Source organism: Chiloscyllium plagiosum, chromosome 13 (genome assembly GCF_004010195.1).
Source record: "Chiloscyllium plagiosum isolate BGI_BamShark_2017 chromosome 13, ASM401019v2, whole genome shotgun sequence".
NCBI lineage: Eukaryota > Metazoa > Chordata > Chondrichthyes > Orectolobiformes > Hemiscylliidae > Chiloscyllium > Chiloscyllium plagiosum.
In genome coordinates, this window is record NC_057722.1 from 27,268,507 (window position 1) to 27,295,964 (window position 27,458).

The 27,458-nt window shown below is 40.5% G+C and overlaps 1 protein-coding gene across 9 annotated transcripts in view; it reads right to left on the minus strand.

Moving 5' to 3' along the window:
• The window catches only part of dock10 (dedicator of cytokinesis 10), a 333,676-nt gene that overhangs the window by 53,037 nt on the left and 253,181 nt on the right, over nt 1-27,458 (minus strand). For all 9 annotated transcript variants that reach the window (XM_043702107.1, XM_043702105.1, XM_043702109.1 and 6 more), the window contains 11 exons: nt 25,985-26,102; nt 24,633-24,699; nt 23,072-23,119; nt 20,919-21,020; nt 20,191-20,315; nt 17,907-18,022; nt 16,135-16,272; nt 13,456-13,638; nt 5,834-5,944; nt 4,347-4,562; nt 2,392-2,449 (listed from right to left, as the gene is read on the minus strand). In XM_043702107.1, coding sequence (XP_043558042.1) covers nt 2,392-2,449; nt 4,347-4,562; nt 5,834-5,944; nt 13,456-13,638; nt 16,135-16,272; nt 17,907-18,022; nt 20,191-20,315; nt 20,919-21,020; nt 23,072-23,119; nt 24,633-24,699; nt 25,985-26,102 — 1,282 coding nt within the window. The remainder of the gene's footprint in view (nt 1-2,391; nt 2,450-4,346; nt 4,563-5,833; nt 5,945-13,455; nt 13,639-16,134; nt 16,273-17,906; nt 18,023-20,190; nt 20,316-20,918; nt 21,021-23,071; nt 23,120-24,632; nt 24,700-25,984; nt 26,103-27,458) is intronic.

The following is a 27,458-nucleotide window of genomic DNA, read 5'->3' on the forward strand; positions in this document are numbered from 1 at the left end:
CAAGGCAGTATTAGAATAATATGACACTACTGTTAAAAAAAAACACAAATGATATTAAAGTCGAAAAATACTTAATTTGGATCCGAAAACTTTGTCAAAAGAAGCCCACACAAAACTTGCATCATATTAATTTAGAACGTTGTCATTCATAAAGCTTTTGCAGTAAGGAACTAAATCACAGTTTGCTCAGTATTTTGGAGGAATAGGGCAACAAATGCAAGTCTCACTCCAGGGCTTAAATTTGGCCACCATGGAGCGCTCATGATGTGAGCTATCAGATTGCTAATTAGCTTATAGGTCCTTCCAGTAATGCAACTTATTCTTTCCTGCAAGGGAATGGGTGTGAAGGTACCAGAAGCAATAATCTACTTTCAGATAAAAAAGAAGTGAAGAGTTTGCCAAAAATCAGGCTAGGATTTCTAGTGCTTGATCTGCCTCTGACTGGCTTGAAGTGAGTGTGTTTACTCAGGGACTTTTATGGGCAATTCAAAGGTTTCCACAAATTGAGTTGATGAGTTCTGTTCATACTATGGAAAATGGTTGGAAGTAGGGGTGTGGAGTGAAGGAGGTGAGGCAAGGGGTCTCAATTGATCTTAGGTTTTACATTTCTATTGATTGCAAGCTCTTCCCAATACAGCTCAACTTGGCACTGATTCCTCCTGAAGAACAAGGCCAAGTTTCTTCGGAAATGGAGGCAGGTCTTTTAATATGCCCATTTCAGAATCATTTCACTTCTCCACCTTGGCCTTGCTGATAAAAGCCCAGTTAAGGCCATGGTAATGGAAAAAAAAACACATTTCCTACCAGCACAGCAACAGAAGCAGGATTGAGACAGGGAGGTTAGCTCCATCTCTGGGATGAAAGTCTGGCCTAAACCGTCTAAATCAGGTTTCAGTGCAGAGTGTTTATGAGGCAAGACATCATTTGCGATGCTACATTCTATCGATTTCCATGGAGATCACAAGCAAGAAACACATGAGTACACTGCCTTATTTTCTAGATTTTCATGACCTCAACAGTGGATCTGACACTGCATTCAACAGTGTTCTAGAACAGGAAGACTTTCTATTTATGAACATGTAACCTGTGCATAACCACAAGCAGTTCTGTGCCTGGATTCCTGGCAGCAGTTATAACATATTCAGCCTGAGCCAACTGTTAATTCTCCCATCTATCCGACCCAGACCACTAGGTAACTGGTTAGTTACTTGAGGATAAGTGATATCCCTCAACCACGCAGCTCACAAACCCAGACAAAGATGCAGAGGGGGAACTACATTCAGAGATTTACCTCCAACAGAGTTCCAATGAAGGGATTCTGTTCTATAATGGTGATTTTAAAACAAAGGTCTCAGTGTCTGACCCTCAGTGAAGCTCCAAATGAGCCTCAGATTTTTCAACATCATACTTGCATTTTGCTGAAAAACCCTCAACAAAATGTGTGTTTTGTCAGTAATACTCAAGTTCTATATGACCAAACAACAGCACTTACTTCCATTATATTCCATTTGTTATGTTCGAGCCTATTCACTCTTTTGCTCAAGTTTTCTTGAAGCCTCCTTACATCATCCTCACAGATTACATTCACAGTTTGTGACTCATCACCAAATTAGAAAATATTACAATTGGCTCCCACATCTAATTGATTTATATAGGTTATGATCAGTTTTGGACTGAGCACTGATCCTTGCAGTACCCCCTATTAATGACATGCCAACCAAAAAAATCTAACTGTTCCTACTCTCTGCTTTCTGTCTGTTAATCAATTCTCAATCTTTACTAGTACATTGTCCCCAAAGCCACATGTTCTAACTTTATTTACTAATCTCCTGTGCAGGGAAACTTTCTGAATACACCACATCCACTCATTCTCCTTCATCAAAGCTGTGAGCAACATCCTCAAAAAATGCCGAGTTTATCAAATGCGTTCTGCTCTTTGTACACCCATCTTGACTCTGCCCCATCTGGACACTCTCCTATCCAGTCATCACAACCTTTAGAATAGATTTGAACACTTTCCTAACTTCTGATATTAAACTGATAGGTCTGCAGTTTTCCATTGTTACTCTTTCTCCTTTCTTAAGTGGTAGGCTTTCATTTACTACTTCCCTGTCTGCAGGAACATTTCTACACACTCCCTTACATTAGGGAGCATCTAATCAGCAATCCAATGTTAGACCTGTATGTATCTCTGTTTTAGTATCTTCAGGCAAGTTCAAATTATGGTCGAGCCATTAGAACCAAGGTTGCATACTAAATCCAGCCATTCAAATATGTGCTTTACTATACATACAGTCTGCTTTCATCTTTCCACCAAGATAACCCTTCTAGTATGAATGTCATAGATATATTGGTTAACAAGTTTGTACTTGTATTTAAATATTCACCTACCTCTTCTTTTCAGGTACTCTGATATAAGAGCAGCTATGTGGATGTAGCACATTGCAGCCTGCAATATCAGAAATATAAATGTTATATAAGAAAATACATTTCACTGCAACGCATGATGGCAGAGATTCAAGATGACAGTTCACCACCCTTTTCTCAAGGACGATTTTGAGATGGCAATAAACGCTGGCATTTCTACAGTCATTCAGAACTTTATTTTTAAAAATCCACATTGTGACCAGACAAATCCATTTTGCTCTCCAATGACACAAGGGTCGATTTTAACTTTGTCGATCTGGCAGAGAGTAGGCAGTTAAAATAGGCTCATTGAATTGAAGGATTTACCCTCCTTCAATTCCCCTCATTTCTCATAACCTAATTTTATTATTCTTACATTCACCTGTTCTTTTGAATGGGTGAAGTGGAAACCAGCCAAAAGACTGCAGTCAGCGCTTAAAAATATAGATCAGGCCCTGATTATGTCATCAGGCCTCATTGTAACATAAACTTGGGCAGTGAATCCAGGCCAATCAGTTGGATCAATGAAGAGGACCAGAAAAATTTATTTGTAGCTTTAACTTTTAGTTTTCTTCTAACCCAGGAGCACAATTGTCTCTCTGGGCTCCACAAGGAAACCTTGGGCCTCCTTTATCCTGTGTTTCCCTAATTCTCCCATATCTGTGAAGCTCCACCTCAGTCCCTGCTAGCCACCTAGATTTCTACAGTGGCCTCCTGCAGCCAAAATACCAGTCCCATTGGTCTCCCCAGTTTGGGAAGGAGTCTCACGGAGCCGTTGTAGGTAGGGCCTGGGAGTTAAAACTCCTTGGACAATGCTCAGCTATGAAGAGTAAATACTTTATCTATCATGCAATAGGTTACCTACAGAAAGTGTGGCAGAGTAGGACACAGTTGAATAGCTACCCATATAGAGAGATTAATGTGGTAGAATAGTCTAGAAAAGAGAGATCTAAAATTGATCTCCAAAGTCTACATGTTTTAGCACAGATCTGCACACAGATTGAGAATAAAATTCTGCTGTCACAGTTGTGGTGCAACAAAACTCCATGGAAACCATCACTGAGAAGGGATAACCGGTGTCCAACAATTTAAGGTACAGCAAAACAAAATTGCTTGTTTCAGCAGGGAAGGCAACCTCAGAGAAGGGAATCCAAGGATTAAAAGTGAACCAGAGGAAACAGCTGACCAGACCTCAGACTGTCAGCAAGAGAATCAATAAAACAGTCTTCCACTCAGCAAGATACAGCCTTCCAAGTCCAAAGAGAACGCATTCCAAGGGAATAGTGAAATTTCTAGCTTGCCTGAATTTATGAAGTCAGAAACATGGGGTTAGTGGGATATGTAATTATATTCCCAAATGTATGAGATTAATAATAGGGTTAAAGGCTTTGTGGCTGATTTGATTAATGTATCTCAAAAGGTTAAGACTGAGGAGGGCCATAAACACCCCCCATTTTAATGATACTGTATGGTCTTGTGGCCAGAACAGCTTAGGATTTCAAAGGATCATTAATCTCCAGGTTCCCCTCAGTCTCTGTAACAATGCCAATGTCAGTGTAACCTCTAACTAGCTGCTAACAGGCAATGAACTTTTAACACTTCAGTTCTACAGTCCCCTCTAGTTAGATCAATAAGTGACTTCCCTCAAACATCACCAAACCAAGCAGGGCCTGTACATTCATACATTGCAAGAAGATGCTGAGGAAACCTATCCCATGGTGCAGTGCAAGCTTGGTTTTTGACTCAGATTGATGTTTCAATCATGATGTTTCCTGTAGGAAGAGCTGATCAAACACGTCCATCGTTGTCTTCATATACAGCTTCTTCACATTTCTTCATCTCTTCTTTTCCTAAGGCTTTGATTGGAGATTAAAATGCATTCAATTTGTTTAGGCAGAAACAGGAATCAATATCTTAACAAATAAGATGGCGCAAATTACCTCTGACACATCTCCATTTCGTATATGAATCTTTGCCATGCTCTCAAGCCACGTCATTCGTAGTTCAGGAGTACTGGCATATGAGTTTGCTAGACTGTACTGAAGATCAATCAGCATCTCTGGATCCTTCTCATGCTCTTTCATCTGAGCTGTGGCCATTAACACAGTTCTTATTCGCTTAGTCAGATCCTTCACTTCCATAGGAAATAAAGTGTTCTAGAGGATGTGAACCCAAGGAAAGGTTACTTTCAAATCACATATAAAAAACATTTAACTATTGCTAACCTATGCTTATGTCTGACATCCACAATAAAACTACAGGCTGAAAGTTCCTGACCCTAAAGTGACAGGTGCAGAGCTGGGAAAGTGGGAAGGAGTCATTCTCAGATATCTCCCTGTACATTCCAGCTGCCAGGGAACCTGTCCAGGGTTGGGAACAAAAACAGAAATAGCTGGAGAAACTCAGCAGGTCTGGCAGCAACTGTGGAGAGAAAGCAGAGTTAACATTTCAAGTTCAGCTCTGAGAAAGGTCATCAGACACGAAATGTTAACTCTGCTTTCTCTCTACTGATGCTGCAAGATCAGTTGAGTTTCTCCCATTATTTCTGCTTTTGTTTCAGAGCTTCATCCACAGCTCTTTGCTTTATTTTACTTTCCAGGGTTGGACTGAGTATTGGGTTGACTGGGCACCAATTAAGATATTAAAGGCCCCAAATAAGTTCAATTTTACAGCCTGACCACTAACAGAATCGCATTCCATCCAATGCAGAGGCCACCACCTCAATGTAGCAGGTTGAGAGATGATTGGCAGCCACATAATCCCATGTCCCAATGACAGCATCCTGGGCTAGAAGGGACACAGGGCAGATTGAGTGATATTTCTGGAGGGATTTTCCTCTCTACATCAAGGGATATAATACCTTCAACCCTTACAAGTTTTGCTCTGGATCTGCACCTGCACAGACACCCTCAAGGTCCCTGACCTGCTTCAGCAGTGCCCAGCCCTCCTGGTGGGGATGGTAGGCTTTAGAGTTGTTCACCCTCTTTTACTGGCAACATTGGAAGCCCACCTATTACTCTGAATAAGACGGTGAGTGGGGAGGAGGCTACCTCTTCAATAATTGTTGAAGACCACAGTTCACGAGACAGAACCCCATTTTTCTTTCTTGAAGCCAGGGAATAAAAAAAACAACTAAAACGTTATAACATTTGTCACTAATTCCACATATGTCAAGTTTCAATCATGTAATTTGGGCGCAAAAGCTTGGGAATTGACGGGCGAAGAGCAATGGTTGCTTAATTCAGAAAGTTACACAGGCAGTTGCAACACTTTATCTCTACAGTTATAGATTAGATTAGATTCCCTACAGTGTGGAAACAGGCCACTGTTGTTCTGATGATAGGTCAGCGCATTTTATACATGGACGCAGCATTCAATACCTTGCTTACAAACAGACGTTAAAGTAATTTTTCTAAACTTTACTTACACTCAAGGGCTTATCTCCATTTGCAAAATTGTTAATTATCGCCAGTGACTGCTGAAACCGAGTGCCTCCCATTCCCACATCTGCTATCAGTTGACTTACGGCTTTGATAAGCTGGAAAGGAAATGCAAATACAAATCAAAATTGCCCTTCTGAGAGGCATGGGAATACAGTCAGCCATTATAGTGCAGAACGTTAATTTTTAAAACATATTAATCGGTCTATTAATTAAACTATAATAATTTATTTTTTATTCCAGTCTTAAACGTTCTGGCCACGTCTGATTACATTTAGTCCCCACAATGAACATCATGCAGTTCTGGTCACCACAATATAGGAAGGATGTGATTGCACTGGACGGGGTGCAGAGGAAATTCACCGGAATTTGTCTAGGATGGAGTATTTCAGCTGTGAAGAAAGACTGGATAATTGCAGCTACTTTCTTTGGAACAGAGAAGGATGAAGGGGGATCTTGGTAGAGGTGTATAAGATTATGAGCGGCATGGACAGAGTGGATAGGAAACAGCTGTTCCCCAAAGGATCAAGAGCAAGGTTATGAGGGTATTTGAGGATGTTTTTTCCATTCAGAGTATTATGGGGCTCTAGTTTGCATTGCTTGGGAGGAAATCTGAGGCGGGTAATCACACACCTTAAACAAGTACAGGTAGACAATTCTTTCTCCAAAACCTTCTGGACCAGCTGTCTTTCGGATGTCGGAATTTTTTGGATAAATGATTAAATGACATTTTCATAGTAAGATAAAAAAACAATTACCAAACAGCAGGCCCACCTGTGATGACTATGAGCACTGAGACAGAATTGACACCTGGCAGTGCTGGGTCGCGTTGCTACATCACATCTGTGTGACGTGTGTCGAGTGGGTTTGGAGTTGTGTTAACTGTTTGCATGCCAAACAACCTTGTTAATGAGAAAAAACTTCAGGGGAAAAAAAACTTTGGATTTCAGAGCTTTTCGGATTTTGGAATTTCGAATAAAGGATTGTCTACCTGTACTTGAATGTGCACTTGAAGTATCATAATGTTTAAGGCAGTGAGCCTGGTGCAGGAAAGTGTATTTTTGATGGTGTTTGCTTGATGGGCTGAAGGGCCTTCTCCATACTACACCTTTCTATAATTGTAAACAGCTCCTTTAAAAATGGAGACAGAAGACTAGCAAAAGATTAGACAGAATAATTAGATGAATTAACATATATTTCCGCCAATTCTGGACAGGTTATTTAGCTTTACTTCGGTTGAGAATTTGATTCAGTTGTTAAAAGACATGACTGTTTTTACATTATTAATTGCACAGGAAATAAGGACAATTCATATTCAGTATCAACTCGTTAAAACTAGTCGACTATCTGTCATTAAACTACAAATTTTATCTTCTGCAAATAAAAATATAAATTGGAAGATAAGGAAGCCCACCAAGTGAAATAATGAGGATGATTTAATTGATGGGCATTATAAACCTGTCATGAAGAAAGGCTTGTCATTAGAAACCAGAAATTGGATTAATCTATAATCAGAGCTGCAAGCTATGGATTAATGGTTATGTCAATATCAAATCGTGGTTGTTGTATTAATATGTCATTGACAAAAACAAAGCGGCTATATATTTCATGTACAACATGCTTTTAACAGGCTACCTGCTTTTGACATGAAAACTTAAGAAACATTTGACTGAATCTTATATTATTTTGGCTAAGTTTGAGTTAAGTAGAGTTTTTAAGAAGGAATTTTTACCATAAAGTTTAGCAAGTTTTCTTGCCATATTTTCCCAAACTCATCCCATCAACTATCTACCCGGCCCTATGGTGGTATGTGACATGTCCAATCCTGGTCCCATCTTACCACATGTTGTTTTCAGAACAACTCGCCATTCAGTAGATATCTGCCAAAAGTCTGCCATCTCTGGCATCTACGCCATCTTTAAGAAGCTGCTGTAAACCCAGATGAGCACTGGCATTCTGAAGCAGCCCTGCCCATTCACAGAGAATCTTCTTCCGTGGAAGATGTGAAAGCAGGAAAGATGGGTCTGTGGTTCTCTGACAGGGACCTGGAGGTCCCATTTGGGCATTGGTGCAAAGAAGATGCTTGCAAAATCTTCCCTCACTCACTCTCACCCACTCTCCAAATCTCCCATACAACTAATTCTGCACAGCCTCTGTGCTGTCTATTCAACTGTTTGGAATACCCCACCACCTTCTGTTCACCTGTGCTAGCGCTAACAGCCCTTTGACCCACTTCTATCTCACTCAATTCCTCTCTTTCTCTCATTACGTTGGAAGACAGTCCACACATTGTAGGCTCCTTATCCCATACAGGGTGAGAGTTCTGAGCATCACAGGAGAAGACTAGAACTGCTCCAGTGATGCCAAACCATCAATATCCCATCAACAAAGTACCATGCTTCATTTCACTGCAACTTTCACATTAATCCCGCTGTCAGCCTCATTCATTGCATACCACTTCTGACCACTGACTATGATGTCTGCTCTCTGTGTCTTCCAGCAACTGCACAGACAAACAGGCAGCTCCCCAAGAAGTCACCTCCTCGACCTCTGAGAACAAGGGCACTGAGTCCTCATAGGAAGCATTAGCAAGGGTCTTACCTGCACCCCATACCCTCTAACATCTCACTTAATGACAGTTTGCTGTTAATATTAGTGTTCAAAAACATAAACTAGTGAGCACCTCACTGCAACGGCTCTGCAGCCTTGTTCCCTGACTATTTAAGAAAACTAATTTTGGATCATTGCTCAATTACAATACTATAGGTCGTAAAATAATCAGAGCTGCCTTAAAAGAATTTGTCTACTCAAGTTTTTTAAAAAAAACTTCTAATGCTAGTGAGCACCTCACTGCAACGGCTCTGCAGCTGGCTAAGGAAGAAATGCCCCCAGGTTGCTGGCACTTGGAGGACTGCTAGAGACTGGGCAGATGCTCAGCCCCAGGCAGAAACGGACCCCATGATGTTGGCAATCAGGGACTTCATGTAGATTTGATTTGATTTGATTTATTATTACCACATGAACTGAGATACAGTGAAAAAGTATTATTTTGTGTGCCATCCTGACAAATCATACCTTACATCAGAGTATTGGAACAGATTGCAGAAAATAGTATTACAGAGAAGATGCAGATAAAGATCAACTCTAATTCATGGAAGGTCTGTTCAAATGACTCATAATGTGTTTTTAAACATTTGTATTTTCTGCCTGATGGAAGAGGGTAGAAGAGCATATAACTGAGATGGGAGGGTCTTTGAGTATATTGGCTGCTTTCCTGAGGCAGCAGTAAGTGCAGACAAAGTCAAAGGATGCAAGGCTGGTTTATCTGATGGACTAGGCTAAATTCATAAGTCTCCGTGATTTCTCGTGGCGTTGGGCAGATCGGTTGCCATACCAAGCTGTAATGCAGCCAAGAGACGTCCAGGGAGGAGCAGAAGGGACTGACTGGTATGGAGGAGGAAATGGCTCTCATTGCCCAGAAGCTGCATCAATGCAGCAGGTCTTGTAACCTTCTCACTGGCGTCATGCTCAGGTTGACCACTGCTATACAAAGGCAGGACCAGCACCATCAGAGCCTGCTGGAAAGGTGCGCACACATGGCACCCATCTGCCTCCTCAGGATCGCAGGCACGGTGACAGGGGATGGGGAACATGTCGAGCATTCCTTACAAGGAGAAGGGGGGAGCCAGCCAGCGGAGGAACCACATACAGCCCCCTCACAAGTCTCTGCTCAGGTGGCCAGGTCCTCCATCTCCATCCTGCCTGTGTCCTTCTGACCCATGGAAATTCACACTATCGAGGGTCACATTTCATCTGGCCAGAAGACCCTCTACGTCTGACCCGTCCAAGCTGCCCTGGGTCTCTCAAACAAGTCTCCAGGTTCCCTCGACCCAGCTGTGAAACCAGGGAGTACACGAAGAGATAGTGAGAGGGAGAGGAAGAAGAAAACATATTGAGGGCACCCTTGTGGCACAGCTGACAACATTGTATTTACTTTGCTCTTTATTATAAATGGCATTTCTTTCACTTCACAGCTGATTGCTTGTCACTCGGTGAAGCCCTAAATGTCATTGTTCCAGCATGAAAGATATTTGCATGGCCACGTATGATGTAACATGACTGATGTCTACGTTGAGAGCCTGCTGCATCATTTGGAAACAAGAAACAAGGCATGTAGAGGTAATGGGTACCATTGGTATTTTGGCCCTCATCCTACAATATTTCTACCCTTTCTTGATGTCTGTTTCCAAAAGTATTCTTGTGCATGGTTTGGTTAGCAATGCCTGCAGCAGTGAGGTGCAAAACAAACAGGGGACAATGTAGTCATATTGTCAGAGATTAGGGACCCTTCAGGTTTCTGTCCATTACAGTGCATGGGTCTGTGTGCAATGTTATTTCTCTCTTCAAGACACTCCACACCCTTGTTCCCTGACCACAGAGCTCTGACCACAAGCGGATGGCTGACCATGGCTAATCCCCAGATAAGTATCAGAGGTTGCCCTTGACATACTGTGCTGGAACTCACTGGTTGTTGGATGCCTCCATGGGCTTCGAAGAGGATTATTCCCCTAAGACATTGAGACATTGTTTCCTGCTGGCTGCAGACGCCTTGTGTTTGCCAAGTAAGCTTCTGGCACGTTGTGCAAGTGTGAGACTGATGTAGCACATCGCCATACAACAAAATGAAAATACCCTTGACTGAAGATTGCTGATCAACAAGGCAAGCTGCCTGATGTGTGAATGCACTAATTAACATGGTAAGGCAAGTCAAGGACTGGCTGTCATGAGCATGTACTAAAGGAACTAATACCATGACAGTAGCTCTGAGGTGCAGCTGGTCCAAACATTCAAGACAGTGCCAGTCCATGCATGCAAAGTGTGTCTGCAGCAGGTTTTCCATTGTTAGTTGTCTGTGCACTCTGCAATGTAAGTCTGTATTTCCAGAGCACACTGCAAGTAAACTTGAGAGGTGCCATGATGGAATGAGGGATTGGTGAATGCTGGATGCCAATGCCCGTGGACAATGATTGCATGTAGCTGGTGCCCGTAGATCATGCCCTGAGATGTTATTTGGAGGATGGTCACAGTGAGCTGAATTTGCTAAGTACCCACCCTGATTTTCCTCAATATCTTGTTTATTTGGTAAGATAGAAAGATGAATATTAATAAGGTAAATTGTGCCATTTTCGAGACACTTAACTAACAATAATCCCACTTAATTGGATTCTGGCCTCTGCTGCTGAGTGAGAAACATGCCATGCCACTTGTGAAAAGCATAAAAGGTGGAAGGAGATCCGCCAGAAGTTAAGGTTGGCCTCGTTGGACTTCTCATCCAATTCTGCCACAAATCTCACCATTGCCAACGTCACTCAGGCCCCTATAAGATTCTACCTATTGACTTTCAAATTGTATGATACAGGCTTAATGAGAACAGTTGCTGTGCCAGAACAGACATTCACAAGGCTCACCAGATATTCACCTTGACCTCTTTCCACCTATCACATTTCCAACGCCCCTCCTCCAAGTCCCTCCTCCCTACCTTTTATCTTCTCCTGCTGAACACTCTCTGCTCATTCCTGAAGAAGGGCATGTGCCCGAAACGTCGAATCTTCTGTTCCCTAGATGCTGCCTGACCTGCTGTGCTGTTCCAGCAATAAAGTTTCAGCTTTGATCTCCAGCGTCTGCAGACCTCACTTTCTCCTCACCAGATATTTATGTCAGACCAGAGCTGCAGCAATGTGTGTGAGCCCCCAGGCAAGTTGTTAGTAAACACAGGCTTTAACTTCATCAGGCAGCTCGTGGACAAGCAGGGAAAAGTTCAGGAGGAAGTGGCAGTGTGATGATCAATAGTAGAGTGTGAGGTGGATGGGGGAAGAGAGGATAGGCAATGATTGAGAATAAGAGGGGGATAGTGCCTGTGATGGAAAGTAATGGCTGCCAGTGCTGCATGGCCTATGCTTCATTTTGATCCCATATGAATTGTTGAACTAGACCATCATTTAAGCCACAAATAGAAATGATTCTCCATATCATAACTGGGCCAAAATCATAGCAGCTCAGCTTTAGAAAGAACCTTCATGATATGCAGCTCCATGTTTGCACAAGCAAAGGAATGAATATTTGTTTTTGGTGTTTGACACCTTGTAAAACCCCAGATGTGCCTTTTGGTGTTTGCACCAAGATGACTGGCAGTGTATTGCTGACAAACTATGTACAGCATATGCCATTTACCATATTGTTTTTATGACTAGTAAATTTAAAATCTGTTAGCTGCCTATTACAAGAGGAACTAATTCCTCTATCTATTGCATGCAACAAAATTGCCTTTTTTGGCACACTTAATGTGCAGAGGAAGTTGCCATTTCAAGGGGCAGAATTTGAGCTTCCCACTCTGTTTTTTTTTCCCTTTATTCTTTTATGAGATGTGGGTGCCACTGTCATATTCAGCATTTCTGCCCATCCCCAATTGCCCCCAAGCTGGGTGTCTTGATAGGCCATTTCGGAGGGAATTCAGAGTCAACCTCATTGTTCTTGGTCTGGAGTCACATGTAGGCCAACCGAGTAAAGATGGAAGATTTCCTTCCCTGAAAGGCATTCGTAAATCAGATGGTTTTGACAACAATCAATGACAGTTGCATGTTCACCGCTGCTCAAGGTAATTTTAAAGTCTGGATTTTATCAGCTGAGTTTAAATTCAACCAACAGAAGGGAGATGTACCCAGGTTACCAGGATGGGCTTTGGATTGTCCTAATGTCCAGTGACATTACCACTATACCACAGCATCACCCTGGAGCAGGGCAATCCCACCTGCAGGCAGCGTGTGGTCAAACGGATTGTCCAGTCAGCATCCAAGATAAAGGCAGAATGGTTAGATACTTGGATGTGGCATTCAGTGACAGACCATGCTCCAGCAAAGCCCAAGTGGCTCTCTCTGCCTGCTGGGTGTAAAAACAACCAGAGATTTGTCCTATAGAGGAATTTGCTCCTGATCCCCACACCCTGCCCCACATCTGGCTGCAAGATCCAATTTTAAAAAAAAATTAATTTGACAAGAATACTGGAGCGAGGGTCCCTTTATTTGAAGAGACTGTTCCTTCCTGTCCTACTGCTGCTCCTTTAAAGCTGCAAGACATCTGAGCCTTCTAGCTTTGAGAACCTGCTGTCCTTAATTAGATGGTGAGCCCATCTTCAAGTCAGTTAAAGGGATATTGCTGTGAAATCAGGCTCAGTGACTGTGTCTCCCAGGAGGCAGATTTCTGGATTCAAAAACAATCCCAACCCCAGTTTCCTCCCTGGAGGGAAAATCCTGTACAAGGTGTCGGACAATACTGAATTGTTTTGCTGAATTACAAAACACAAATTCCATGTGGAGTTATACACAGCTGTAGTGTTCATCAAGAGCCTTAATTCGCTGTCTTTTTAACAGAAATGTAAGAAAACGTTAATAAATATCACAAGAAATACATCATTAGTTGATCTGTGGTATTCTACTGATTAAAGAACAGAATAATTTCGAAATAGCTGATTTCCACTTATTCAGTTTACACAAAGGACAATGTTTTAAAAATATGCAGCTGAATTTTATAAACTGACAAGATCGTCACAAACCTGAAGATGAGATCTGACTATTGATTTTCCTTTCGTAAATTCAAAGTTCCTTCTCATAAAGAGATAGAGCAAGGCGCAAGCTTCGCTTTGAGTTGAACTTGACCTGTGGTTGCAACATTTTAGGATTTCATGGCAGAGCATGCCACAGAGCTCAGCACGACCTTGAAACAAAGCTGCAGGGAACTGGTGAGAAATAGAAGGTATGAAATCTTTTAGTACTGCACGATTGACATTAAATAACATCATATATTTTCAAAATTAACAGGATACTTCAACCGTGCCATTAGAACAGATTTGACAATGCACAAATTTTTGATCCATGACATGTATTGAGATCATTTGTATTGCTACTAATTGACTATAAATGGGTTCCGACATTCAAAAATAGTTCAATATAATCTAATTCAAAATGTTTAAGAGTGTCAGAGTTGCAGACTGGAAGTATATATCCAGTGTGGATAGTTAGCATACAAATAAACTTCAAGTAATTTCAAGATGGTTTAGAATGAATGACTGAATGGGCAGTTGCAATATAATATGGATAAGTGTGAAGTCATCAATTAGTTGGAAAAACAGAAAGGCAGTGTATTACTTAAATTGTGATAGGTTAGGGAACATTGATGTGCAAAGGGACCTATGTGTCTTTGTACACTAGTCATTGAAAGCAAGCATGCAGGTGCAGCTTGCAGTTAGGAAGGTAAATAGTATGGCTGCCTTCATTGCAAGTGTGTTTGTGTATGTGAGCAAGGAAGTCTTACTGCACTTGTACAGGGTCTTGGTGAGACAACAGCTGGCGTACTGTGTGCAACTTTTGTCTTCTTATACACAAGTAAGGATATCATTGCATTACAAGCAATTCAACGAGATTCGCTGAACTGCCTTCCTGGAATGGGTGGGTTACATTACTAGGACCTGATGGAATGCATTTTTACAGAAATAATGGATGTGCTGGTAGCAATCTTCTAGGAATCCCTTGATTCTGGAAAAGTCCCAGAAGGTTGGAAAATTGACACTGCAAAACTTTTATTTGAAAAGAGAAAGAGACAAAAAAACAAATAGTTATAGGCGAGTTGGCTTAATGTCTGTTAAGGGGAAAATGTAAGCGTCTATAGAAAGAGAGTGACAGTAGAGCATTTAGAAATACAGCAAACTTTGTTTTATCCAGCACCTTATGAACCAGCACTCCCAATGAACCGGCAAAACTAATACACCTGAAATATTGGAAATTTACTGTGTTATCATGATCTCCATGATGTCCAAGTAGTCAGTTGAGGGTGCATGGGAGAAGGTTCTCTTCTAGTAAGTTTTACTTAAAGCAAAATACATTATTATTTAAGTGATCTATGTCATTAATAAAGTTAACTGTACCCTCCTGCGTTACCTATTATTTAGTGTGTGTTTTTGCATTGATTATATGGCCCTCTTGATCAATCAGAACATTTAATCAACCTGTTCAGAATATTGCTGGTCCCATAGTCGCCAATTAATTACAAGCTTGCTGTACATAGCATGATTAAGAACTGTGAGGTTTAGAAGAATGGGAGGTGATCTTATTAAAATATTTAAAATTGGGACTTGACAGGGTAGAAAGGGGTGGAGGTACACGGTTTAAAAATTAGAAGTCTCTCATTTAAAACTGAGATAGTTTTATTTTTTTCTGTCAGAAGACCATCAGTCAGTGGAACATTTTTAACAGAGAGCGAATAAAGTTGCTTCAGTGAATACAATCAATGCTGTGTTAAGTAGGTACTTTTGATCAATAAGAAAGTGAAGGATTATCGGGGATAGACAGGAGAGTTGTGCTGAGGCCACATCTGATCATTCGTGATCTTAATGAATGGAAGTGCAGGAGGTTTAGTGGCCAAATGACCTTTGCCGACTTCTAGTTCTTATGTTGTGGTGTTTTATTAGGAGTTGTTTTTAAATAGCTTGAGTAGATCTCTGTGAAATTAATTTCGGCAAGCTGAGGAAATAACATTCATGTAAGGTGGCATTGTGCTAATCTACTGTAAAATATTCCAGCAGAACCACTGGCTCACAGTTATTAAAGCACTTTTTAAAGTCATTTGTGAGATGTGGTCATTGCTGGTTGGCTAAGCATCATTCACCATTCTTAACTGTCTTTGAGGTGGTGGTGCTGAGCTGCCTTTATGTAAAATTGAAGTCCATGGGTTTAGTTAGATGCACAATGCTTTTAGGGATGGAGTCCAGGAGTCTGAACCACGAAAACTGTTGAAATTGTTACATGGTATTTTGGGATTTCTGTTGAAAGTTTCATGTTATAAAATGGACAGAGTAACAAAATTTAATGAACACTGTAAACTGGAATCTTGATATAATCATGCATATAGGTATATAATTTATAGATATTACTTTTTTCAAGTCTGGAAATAAAGCAAGATGGAAAGCAGGCTGATGAAAGATTGGTTTTGGAGTTAGGGATATCTGATTTAGGATTTAACAACACTCGGATTAGGGCAGCTGGAAGTCTGATCAAAATCATCATCAAACCAAGAGGTTGCTGAAGCAGAACACAAAATGTACCCTGCACATTATTACATCATTTTTATTATTTATTCTCATTGCTATATTGTCAGAAGGTGTGATAATTTAATGGTTCACCCATTGGATGCTAGCAATAATGCAGAATATTTTGTTATTTAACACTATTTACTGCACCTTGGAAACAAATAGTCGAAGAGCTGAAAACACATGTTTCAAAGTAGCTGATGACTGATTAACTTGCAGGAACAGCAAATAGGTGTCAAAAACTCTTTTCATTGTGGAATTCTGTCCATCGTCCTGTTGCAATTGTTTCTGCAAAATCCGATTTAAAAATGATTAATTCCTGTGTATTAATAAAAATCACAAGTTTTGCAGACTACCTCCTACACTCTCATTATGATTCAAACTGGATATTCTAGGTTCCAATGTTTATTCCTGGAAGAGTGGGAGGACTTAGGAGAATTTCAACTCCATTAATCTGACCTTTACAAATGACCACCTTCATTCCCAATTTTTAGACTGAGCCAGGATTGGGGGCTAGATCGGAAGTTGAACTGGGGTGACCCTTGGAAGAGCAGAGAACACTGTTGCGGTCTGAGGTGATCTGGGTGGCAAGCTTGCCTGGAGCCATTAGCTCTGTGCCCAAAAGTTAAAATAAAAGAATAAAACATAAGAAATTCCTCCAGCTCTCATCTCTCTCACTATTCCCTCACCCCAGCACTCTCTCCGCCCCTAATGACCTCTATATATCCCTCATTGACCCCCAAACCCCCTATAAAACTTTATCTCCTCTATCTATCCCTCATGGTCCCTTACAGCCCCTGTACAGACTTAGCACCAAGCCATGCCAACCCATGGCTCCACCCACTAACATGCCAACTCATTTAATATCCACTAGACCCCATGTACATACAAAACAGTGTTCTATTACCTACATTTCTATATTGCTAACTGTCTTGAGCAAATCACTCTAATTCATAAAAAACACATTTTGATGGTTCCTGGTAGATTTGCAACTTACTGAAGATCTTGATATTTTTTCATAGATTTAATAGCTCCAAGAAATTTCTGCACCTTTTCGGCACAATCCTCCCCAGTGTTAAGAATCATTAAAAAATACCTGATGACCTCACCAAAGTGTACCAGCACCCCTCCCCAGAGATATCTCAAGACCATATCCACTGGAGCATATTACCTACTCAAAGAAGTACCTGAGCGATCCAAACAAATCATAAAAGTTCAGGAGTCTTAGCAGGTCTTATGCCTATGCTTTGGGTTTCATGCTACAGGGAAACCAAAATTTCACATCAGTGCAGGAAGCTGGTGACTTAAATGGCTACTGCTTCAGTAAAGTGGACATGACCTCAGACCTGGCATGACCCCAGGCCTGCTCCTATTGGAATCAGAATAACGAGTTTAGAACTAGGACAAGATCACTTCTACCATTTTCACCATTTTGGCAAATAGTTCCAATGTGTTTTAAGTTTGGGCCTTAGAAGAAAAATCTCCAGCACTTATTTTTTTAAAAAAGCTATGTTATCCAACATTTGAACTTACACAACATATTTTCTATCTTACTCCATCATCAACCATTTTAATTTCATTATAAAGTAAAAATCAATCATTATCACTGTAAGGCAACTGTTCATAGGTGTTCTTGGAACCTACAAGGAACTGTCATATTTTAATAGGAAAGAATATGAATATGTGAATACAATGTTGCAGTTTTTACAAAAGAATATTTGGGACAATCTAAAATGTAAAATTTTCCAAAAATCCTATCAATTATAAATTTCACTGTGGAGTTGCAATCAGGACAATTAAAAGCATTGGATTACACTCCGTTAGCACTTAATTAACAGTATCTGTAGTGCTTTAATGCAATCTCAAATTCATATATCAATGTATTTTGTCAGTAAAAGAAAAATCAATATTGTCATAAGTACCTGATGGGCCTGAGTAAAAAGACAGATGATCTCAAGCACTGTAATGCCAACTTCTGTTGCGATATTTGCTTCTACATCTATAAGCAGCAAGGTATCCATCTCAGTTGGAGAACCATCTAAATGAATGTAGTGTCAAAGGCAGTCAGTTATTAAGCCAAACTGAGACGGTACAAAGTTAGTGTCAATTTTTGTTCTAAAAGATGTGCATTGACAGTACTGTATATGAAACTCATTTTTGAAAACCACTAAATGGCAGCACATGTCAAATATAGGACAATAATTCAATTTGGGTGATTTTGTAATCTATTTGTTGCTTACAATCACTCCACACTAGAAATTTAGGCTGAAAACAATGAACTGAATTTGAATTTAAGTCTAAAACCAGTCTGCCTATTGCACTTCACATATAATTATGAGATAATAAAATGTGATCAAAATCACCAAACACTGAGAATTATATACATCATCTAGAATCTATTTACAGAGGAAACTCGATTATCCGAATACCGAAAATTGGATTATCCGAAGGAGATCTCGAGATCCCGATAGAAACATTACATCCGGCAGTGATCATGTCTTTTGTTTACAGTGATTAAACAGGCACCGTCTCCAAATAACTGACCTCCTGCCTGCTCTCTCTACCCACACTTTCCCTGGAGTTCTACAGAGGGGTGTACCCTAACCCCTCCCTTCCCCTTCCCAGGAATAATCTCTCCAATATTGTCCTGTACGGGCAAACACGGAAACTGTCAAAAAACTGCAGTAAAAAGTTGTGTGTGTGGCTGTGTCTGTGTGTGTGCTATTTGGAAACTTACCCCACAAAGGCAGTGGCAGCAACAGTCTTGTTTTGGTGTATAGTCCAGCTGCCCCGGAGAGGGGCCGGGGTGGATGGGTGGCGGTGAGGGGGTTGTGTTGTGGGTGGGAGATCGCATGCTTTGTGCTGGGGGCGGGGTTGGACGGGAGGGGGAACGAGAGGGGAGTGGTTTTGGGGGCGGGATCTCGCGCGCTATGTGCTGCTGCAGTCTCCTGAATAGGGAGCAGACTTTAAAAACTCCGAGCCCCAGAGGAAAGGCATTTAATCGATTTTCCGAACGATTCCCTACAGTGTGGAAACAGGCCCTTCGGCACAACCTGTCCACACCGACCCTCCAAAGAATAACCCACCCAGACCCATTTCCCTCTGACTAATGCACCTAACACTATGGACAATTTAGCATGGCCAATTCACCTGATCTGCACATCTTTGGACTGTGGGAGGAAACCGGAGCACCCGGAGGAAATCCAAGCAGACACGGGGAGAATGTGCAAACTCCACACAGTCAGTTGCCTGAGGCTGGAATCGATCCTGGGACCCTGGTGCTGTGAGGCAGCAGTGCTAACCACTGAGCCACCGTGAAGTAGTGCCCACCCATCACATTTGGATAATCGAGATTCCACTGTACATGCTTCACGACTAATTTTTAAATAAGGCAGAGTCCAGGAATGTAAAAGATTGCTGTCTTTCTGATCAGTGCCAAAAATTAAGATCTCTCAAGCATTCAGTCCCTAAAATACCTATCCAATTCTCTATTCACTACTTCTCTGGGAGTCTACTCCTTAGTTACATCACCCTTCGCATAACCTACATTTTCACTCTCCTATGTTTCAGCCGATTTTCAAGCTTGTGGCAATTTTGAACAGTTTATTAGGTTTCAACTGATCTCTTCCTTCAACCTCTTAGAAACCCCAGTGTGTGTGTGTGCACCATCAGTTCTCCAACTTGTCTTTATTGTGCATTCTAGGATCTGCAGCTGCCCTTATCACACGCTTCAGAACCCTTCTCCTGCACACCTCAACGTTTCTGCACTACTTCGCACTTCTGCACTACTTTAAAATATTTTTCTTTTGAACATACCTTCAGCTAAGTCCAAAATACCTCCTCCTTCAGACTTGCAGTGTGTTACATGATTAACCGTGAAATTGAAAGGACTGGATACAACCAATGTAACAGCAAAGCTGCTGCAACCAGCTTAAGCTGATCAGTTCAACGTAGGGAATGCTAGAGTTAGTTATCACCATTAATCGTTAATCCTGATGTATGCTGCATATTGAGATATTTTACACTTTACAAGCCATATACAATTTCAAGTTATGGACTTTTAAGCTTTGGGTGATTTTGCTAACATTTTGTCAATGTATCTAAAGATCAATTCAACACAATTTCTATTTTTTAAGAGGATGCACAAAGCAATATATCATCTGCAAAAAGAATGAATACTCAATGTTAATATTTTTAAAAACATACTGGACATTATGTTGGAAGCATCCATCATTTGCAACAGTTTGGGGTTTGAAAGTGCATTCTTTCCACGTATTATAGGCATTGTCTGGGACCTTCCATGTCTATGTCCATCATGACCTGAATGTATCCTGACAAATAAAAAGGCATAATATAAAATACAAAAGCTTCAGTTTCTAAACTGCTTTACTGAGTTATTTTGTTTAAATCAAATTAAAACAGTTACTAAAGTTGAAACTTCACTACTTTGGGAAAACAATATTATTTCCTCCTATTTGTATATTTCAGTTAAACTTTTCAGATTTTCTGCAAGCACATTGACATAAATACTTGAAATACCAGGTGACAAATATATCATCATTCTCTATTGTATAGATAAATATTAATTGGAGTAATTGTGTCATTCACAGCACTGACTTGTAATAGGTTAAAGTTGAGACCTGTAGTGTGTTACATGATTAAACACGACATTGAGAACACTGGATACACATCAATACAACAACTTAACTGCTGCAACCAACTTAAGCTGATCATTTTAGCATAAAACATGCCAGAGGTACGTGTTATCACCATCAATAGGTAACAGACACAATAGGAATGTTGCCTTTTAACTGACACACATGGCGCCACCTCAAGTCAATTGTATCAGTTGTTTACTCAGCTGATTACACTCCAATGATAGGTCAATAAAATAGATTGGACACTATTTATTTGAACTTATTGATAGGAGTTACCATTGAGAGAGAAGCCCAGTACTTTGATGAGTCGGGTTAGATCCTTTCAGAGTTCCATTCCCCTGGCTAACTTGTGCGAGTTTAGCTGCAGCAGCTAATTTCCTGTTTCAAATAAACACAAGGTAAGGTGATTACAGCTGTATATAATAAGCTAGAGAAAAAACATCAAAGTCCAGAATAGCTGTTGAACATGGATGATTTGGAGTTGAACATGGAGGTAGGTTGTGAAAATTTTACAGCTTCAGAAGTTAATTGCTTTTATTCAAAATGTGTGTAAGAATTTAAAAAAATGTAAATGCACATCAGGCCAGTTATCATGCCATAGAAATACTTTGAGAATATGATTTGTCATGAAACAAAGCTTCACAACTTTTATCATAACATATCATTAAATGTGTATTCTTTTCCACACTCCTGACTTGGCCCTGTCAGATCAGGGAGTGTATATGTGTGCAGAACACAGACATAACTGACTTAGCCATTCATCACTAGATCTGGTTGACCATACCAAAATCATGAGGCATCAAACTTCTCAGCCAAAATCTCCCATAACTCCATGATTAATCTGGACAGCAAAAGATATCTCCCTGTTTCTGTTCTCTACTATTAACCATTTCCTCTAACACCGCACCCCATTCCTTCTGTCCCGGACTGCAATATCAAATACAAAGAGCTCACAGGATTGTGCTTCACTAAGAATGTTGTGCTCAGTAGTTCCTTCTAACGATAATTTTGTAAAGCAGGAATAGGCCATTCGGCCCTTTGAGTCTGCTTTGCCATTCAATATGATCATGGTTGATCTTCCAATTCAATGCCCTGTTCCTACTCTTTGATCCTGTTAGCCTTAAGAACTATATCCAATACCTTCTTGAAAACATTCTTCTTTTCAAATTCATTCATGGGATGTGGGTGTCATTGACTGGAACAGTATTTATTGTCCATTCTTAATTGCCCTTGAAAGAGTGGTGGTGTGCCTGTATTCTTGAAACCTTGCAGTCCATTTGATGTGGGTGCACACACAATGCTGCTAGGGAGGGAATTCTAGGACTTTGAATCAGCAACAGTAAATAGACAGCAATATATTTCAAGTCAGATAAGTAAATGGTTCGGAATGGGACTTGCTAGTGGTGGTGTTCACATGGCCCTTGTTATTGTAGAAAAGTGATCATGGATGGCACTGTCTAAGGAGGTGAATTCCTGCAGTGCATCTTATCTGTGGTGGAGGGAACTGTGCTGCAACTGAGCCGCGGTGGTGGAGGGAATGAGTGTTTGTGGGTGTGATGTCAATCAAGCAGGCTGCTTTATCTTGGAATGATGTTAAGGTCTTGAGTGGTATTGGAGCTGCCCACATTCAGGTAAGTGGGGAGTATGCCATCATACTCCTGTCTTTTGCCTTGTAGATGGTAGACAGGTTTTAGGGAAGTCAGGAGATGAATTATTCACTGCAGTATACTGAGCCTCTGATCTGCTTTTGTAGCCACAACTCGTTTCCGGCCAATGGTAATTCGCAGGTCTTTTCCAAGCGCTGGCCAACTTTGCAGTTTCAGTCTTTCTCCTCTGTAACTGAGAATTTGCTGATGCTACTTGTAAAATCTGTCTGGCTGAGGCTAACTACGAAGCACAGAACAAGATTTGAATGATTAAGTTATGCATTTTATCAACTCCTGGTCCTTACATGAAGCCAAAAGCAAGTGATTCAAAAGTAACACATTCTGAAATTGTCTGACAATTCCTCAGGTTAAAAATCCTCCCTTTTGTTTTCAAACTTTCCTAGGGCCTACCTTCTTGCTACCAGCTCATTCTCCATTCCAACAACTCTGAGATCTCTGCACACTTCTCTATCTGGCCAATACTGCATTCCCAATGGTCATTGCGTCACTATTGGTACCATGCCTTCAAGTGCCTTGGCCCTACGCTCTGGAATTCCTTCATTAAACTTATCCATCTTGCTACCTCTCTCTCTTATTTGATCCTTCAAGCCTATTGTTTTTCCAACTGATTATCAGTTTGAATCTCTTCATTTGGTTGAAGCATAAGATTTTATTTGATCATGAGCCTGTGAAATGCCTTGGAACATTTTATGTTGAAAGTACAATATAAAGGCAGCTTTTAATTATTCTCCTTCAAACTCTTAATATTGCAAAGATCATTACCTTGCCACGTGCCTCTTTCCTAGGAATCGGAAATGTTGAATACAAACTCTGAATGAAACAAACAAAAATGTTGTAAGTGTACTTGATATTATGTAAATGAATTGCCTGATGTTTTCATTTGGTGATTTCTTTTGGAAACAAAGTGTTAGGTTAAATATCTGGCATGGAAGAAGAAACAAATGGATCCAGATGGGCAGGATCTCTGGCCAAGCTGTTACTATTGATGAGGTCAGTGCCATTTAATTCACAGCAGCACCTTAGAATGTTCAGCATTGAATGCAGCAATTAATTTGCTTACATCACCATTGAACAGCCAGGAATCACTTGTTCTAAAATAAATTGAATACTTTTTTCTTCAAAACATCTAACAGAATTAAAATAATTAGATCATGCATTTAGCCTTTTCTAATATATATGAATGCAGAAAATTGTATAGAATAAAAGGTAATAACACTTTAAATATTGAGACATTTAAATTCCATTGACTTTAATTACTTATTTAACACTCCCAGATAATGACTAAATATGATGGGGATTTGACCATGTCAGCATAGATTGGGGTTGGATGCAGAATTGAGGGGCTGGTGGACTCATAAATGCAGTACGTGGCCTGTCCACCACCAACCCACCTCCCATTTCTCAAAGGCAGTGGATGGCCCGAACCACTACCATTGTGGTTTATCTGCAGCAGGGAGAAGGGCCTACACCAGATGGGCAGCCTGGTAGTCTTTATCAGGGTTGTTGATGTTGGGCAACATGAGGTTGGGTTGGTGGAGGAGACCTCCTTTGGGATTCCCTGTGTCAGTTGGAGGCATTGAGTCACAAAGTCATACCCTCTCCCCATTGACCAATAAATCCCCACATCATTCACCCTGTTCACTGGAGCATGCTAGCTAGGCTTTACTAATACACCAGACTTAGAAGAAATTTGGCCTACATTAGCTCCTCCTTTCTGGAGGCTATCTGTAGTTGCAGCAGTGGCTATTACCTCTGCTGAAAACATAGAGCTGCTTGCCAACCAGATGAAAGAGGCAGGTGGAATTCTAACCCTTAGCTGACTAATGCCTTGCCAATGATGATATAGCTGTGGGGCTGTGATATTGGCAGGGTTACATTCCCCATTGAGTCCTTGGGTGGCTGGATGAGAAAACTTCCCCATCTAAAAATATTGCCCATGGAATTGTATCCCCATCTGATTTGCCATTTCACTGCACAGCATTCCTTAATAAGCAAGCGGAAAGCAGCAAACATTAACAATTGAAGTTTTGTAAACATAAGATTTTTCTCCTTTTCTGCAGAAGTGTTCTTAATCTGTCCTTAATATTGACAGGGAGAAGACCTCAGACTAGTCATAGAGAGACTGAAGAGACAGGTCTCATCCCACTGGCATAGTAAGTTGATACATCAATGTAGTATGAAAGCATACCATTTCTGATTTTATTTTATTGCATGGCTGTAATGCTAGACATATTTGTAATACTATCTTTGTACATTTTCAATTTGACAGTTTTTTTTTGGATCAGATCACCAAGAAATAGACAACTGAATAGTTTCCACTTACTCTAAAATATTGAAGAAATCCATTAGTTCCGAGTATGGTGCTTTGCACCAGTAGGCTTTAAGAATCACTGTAAAGAAATAGGTAACTTCATTATGAGTTTCCAGATGACAACAAAATTGGATCATCTCAGAGTACAATGGGATCTTGATCAGATGGCCAATGGGATGAGGAGGAGCAGATGGAGTTTAATTTTGATAAGTGTGAGGTGTTGCATTTTGGAACAGCAAATCAGGGCTGGACTTATGAGGTTAATGATGAGGTACTGGGGAGTGTTGACTAAGAAAGAGACCTTGGAGCGCAGGTTTATAGTTCCTTGAAGGTAGTAAAGAAGATGCTTGATATACTTGCCTTTATTGGTCAGTGCATTGAGTATAGGAGTTGTGAGGTCATGTTGGGCTGTACAGGACTATGGTTAGACCACTATGGAACACCGCATGCAATTATGTTCTCCTTGCTACAGGAAAGATCTTGTTAAACTTGAAAGGGTGGGGAAATGAATTACAAAGATAGTTGCAGGGTTTCAGCTATAGGGAGAGGCTGGGGCTATTTTCCCTGGAGTATCGGAGGCTAATGGGTGACCTTATAGCAGTTTATAAAATTATGAGGGACATGAATAGGGTAAATAGCCAAAGATTTTTTCTCCCCAGAGTATGGGAGTCCAAACTAGAGGACATAGGTTTAAGGAGAGAGGGGAAAGATTTAAAAGGGGACCTAAGGGGCAACTTTTTTACACAGATGGTGTGCATGTATGGAATGAGCTGCCAAAGAAAGTAATGGGGGCTAATACCATTATACCATTTAAAAGGCATCTGGATGGGTACATGAATAGGAAAGGTTTAGAGGGATATGAGTGGAATGCTGACAAATGGGACTGGATTAATTTAGAATAATTGGTCAGCATGGACAAGTTAGACCACAGGGTCTGTTTGTGTGCTGTACAATTCTATGTCTCCATGACTCTATTATGATACCTGTACCACCTCCAGTCAATAATCATTGACATTGATGTTTTAAATTTTTTTAAAGAATTGATTGCTATTTCAGGGTTTAATCTTTTAGGTGACTGTAAAACTTTGCTCTTCGGACAAAGGCATTTAGTATTTTAAATAGATTTTAATGGTGTAACACCATCCAGAGAAGTTTACTTAGAACCTGGGGGCCCCCAGTAATGTAAGAAATGACCTTTCTCCTTTTTTGCCAAGAGAAAGCAATCTCATAAACGTCAAACATAATATAAAAATACTACATTTTAAACAACAGCACCAAATTATGTCATTAGTGATTATCAGACCAACAAAGGGGAGTCCGTTTTCCAATCCTCTGGGGCATGATGTCAGGAAGAAGAGTCTTACCTTCAGAAACAGTTTTCATAATGTGAAGGAAACACGTAAGCAGACTTCTCATTTCAGCTTGATCTAATTTGTCAAATCGAATAGCTGAGCCAATTAAAGACAACGGTCTTGAGTGAGTCTGAAGAGAAAAACAAACATTATCACTGAAGACGTATGTGATTAAACTGATGCATGATTGGGTTATACTTGTTCTTCTGTGACAGATTCTTAAATTACTCTTTAACTATCACACTTTCTTTAAAAAAAGTAATTAACAGACATCTAGCTTTTCTAACAGAAGTGCACACTAATTATTTTACTTGCTGTCACAACAAGTTGTGATTTATTCGAGGGTTACTGTTACAAGCTTGCTGTATGTTTCTTTAAGCATTTGTGTTCTTTGGATGTAGGTTTGATCGTTGAGCTGCAACGTTCATTTTCAGATGTTTCGTCACCTCAGTGAGGTTCTGGATGAAACACTGGTGGCATTGCCCACTTTCTATTTATGTGTTTAGGTTTCCTTGGGTTGGTGACACCATTTTCTGTTCTTTTTTCTCAGGGGTGGTAAATGGGATCCAAGTCAATGTGTTTGTTGATAGAGTTCCGGTTGGAATGCCATGCTTCTAGGAATTGTCATGCATGTCTGTTTGCCTTGTCCTAGGATGGATGTGTTGTCCCAGTCAAAGTGGTGTTCTTGCTCATGCGTATTTAAATATACTAGTGAGAATGGGTCATGTTTTTTTGTGGCTAGTTGTTGTTCATGTATCCTGGTGGCTAGTTTTATGCCTATTTGTCCAATGTAGTTGTTTGTTACAGTTCGTGCAAGGTATCTTATAAATGACATTAGTTTTGCTTGTTGTCTGTATAGGGTCTTTCAAATTCATTAGTTGCTGTTTTAGTGTGTTAGTGGGTTTGTGGGCTACCATGATGCCAAGAGGTCTGAGTTGTCTGGCAGTCATTTCTGAGATGCCTTTGATGTAGGAGAGAGTGGCTAGAGTTTCTGCACATGTTTTGTCTGCTTGTTGGAGTTTGCTGTTGAGACATCAGTGGACTGTGTTCCTTGGGTACCCATTCTTTTTGAATACATTATATAGATGATTTCCTCTGCTCTGTGTAGTTCCCCTGTGTTGCAGTGTGTAGTGGCTTGTTGAAATAATGTTCTAATGCAATGTCGATTGTGGGTGTTGGAATGATTGCTTCTGTAGTTCAGTATTCAACAACAATCTACAGTCAAACCAACGGAATATCCATGGGATCTCTGATATCAGGGTTCTTAGCAGAGGCAGTAATGCAGAGACTCAAACAAACAGCTCTGCCAACCATCCAACACAAATTTTGAGTCCGCTACATGAATGACACTTTTGTCATCACTAATTGAAACAAATTACAGTAAACCTTCAAAACCATCAATAATACCCTTACTGGCATAAAATTCACTAAAGAGGAGGAAAACTACAACAAACTGCCATTCCTAGATATTGCAGTAGAGCGAACA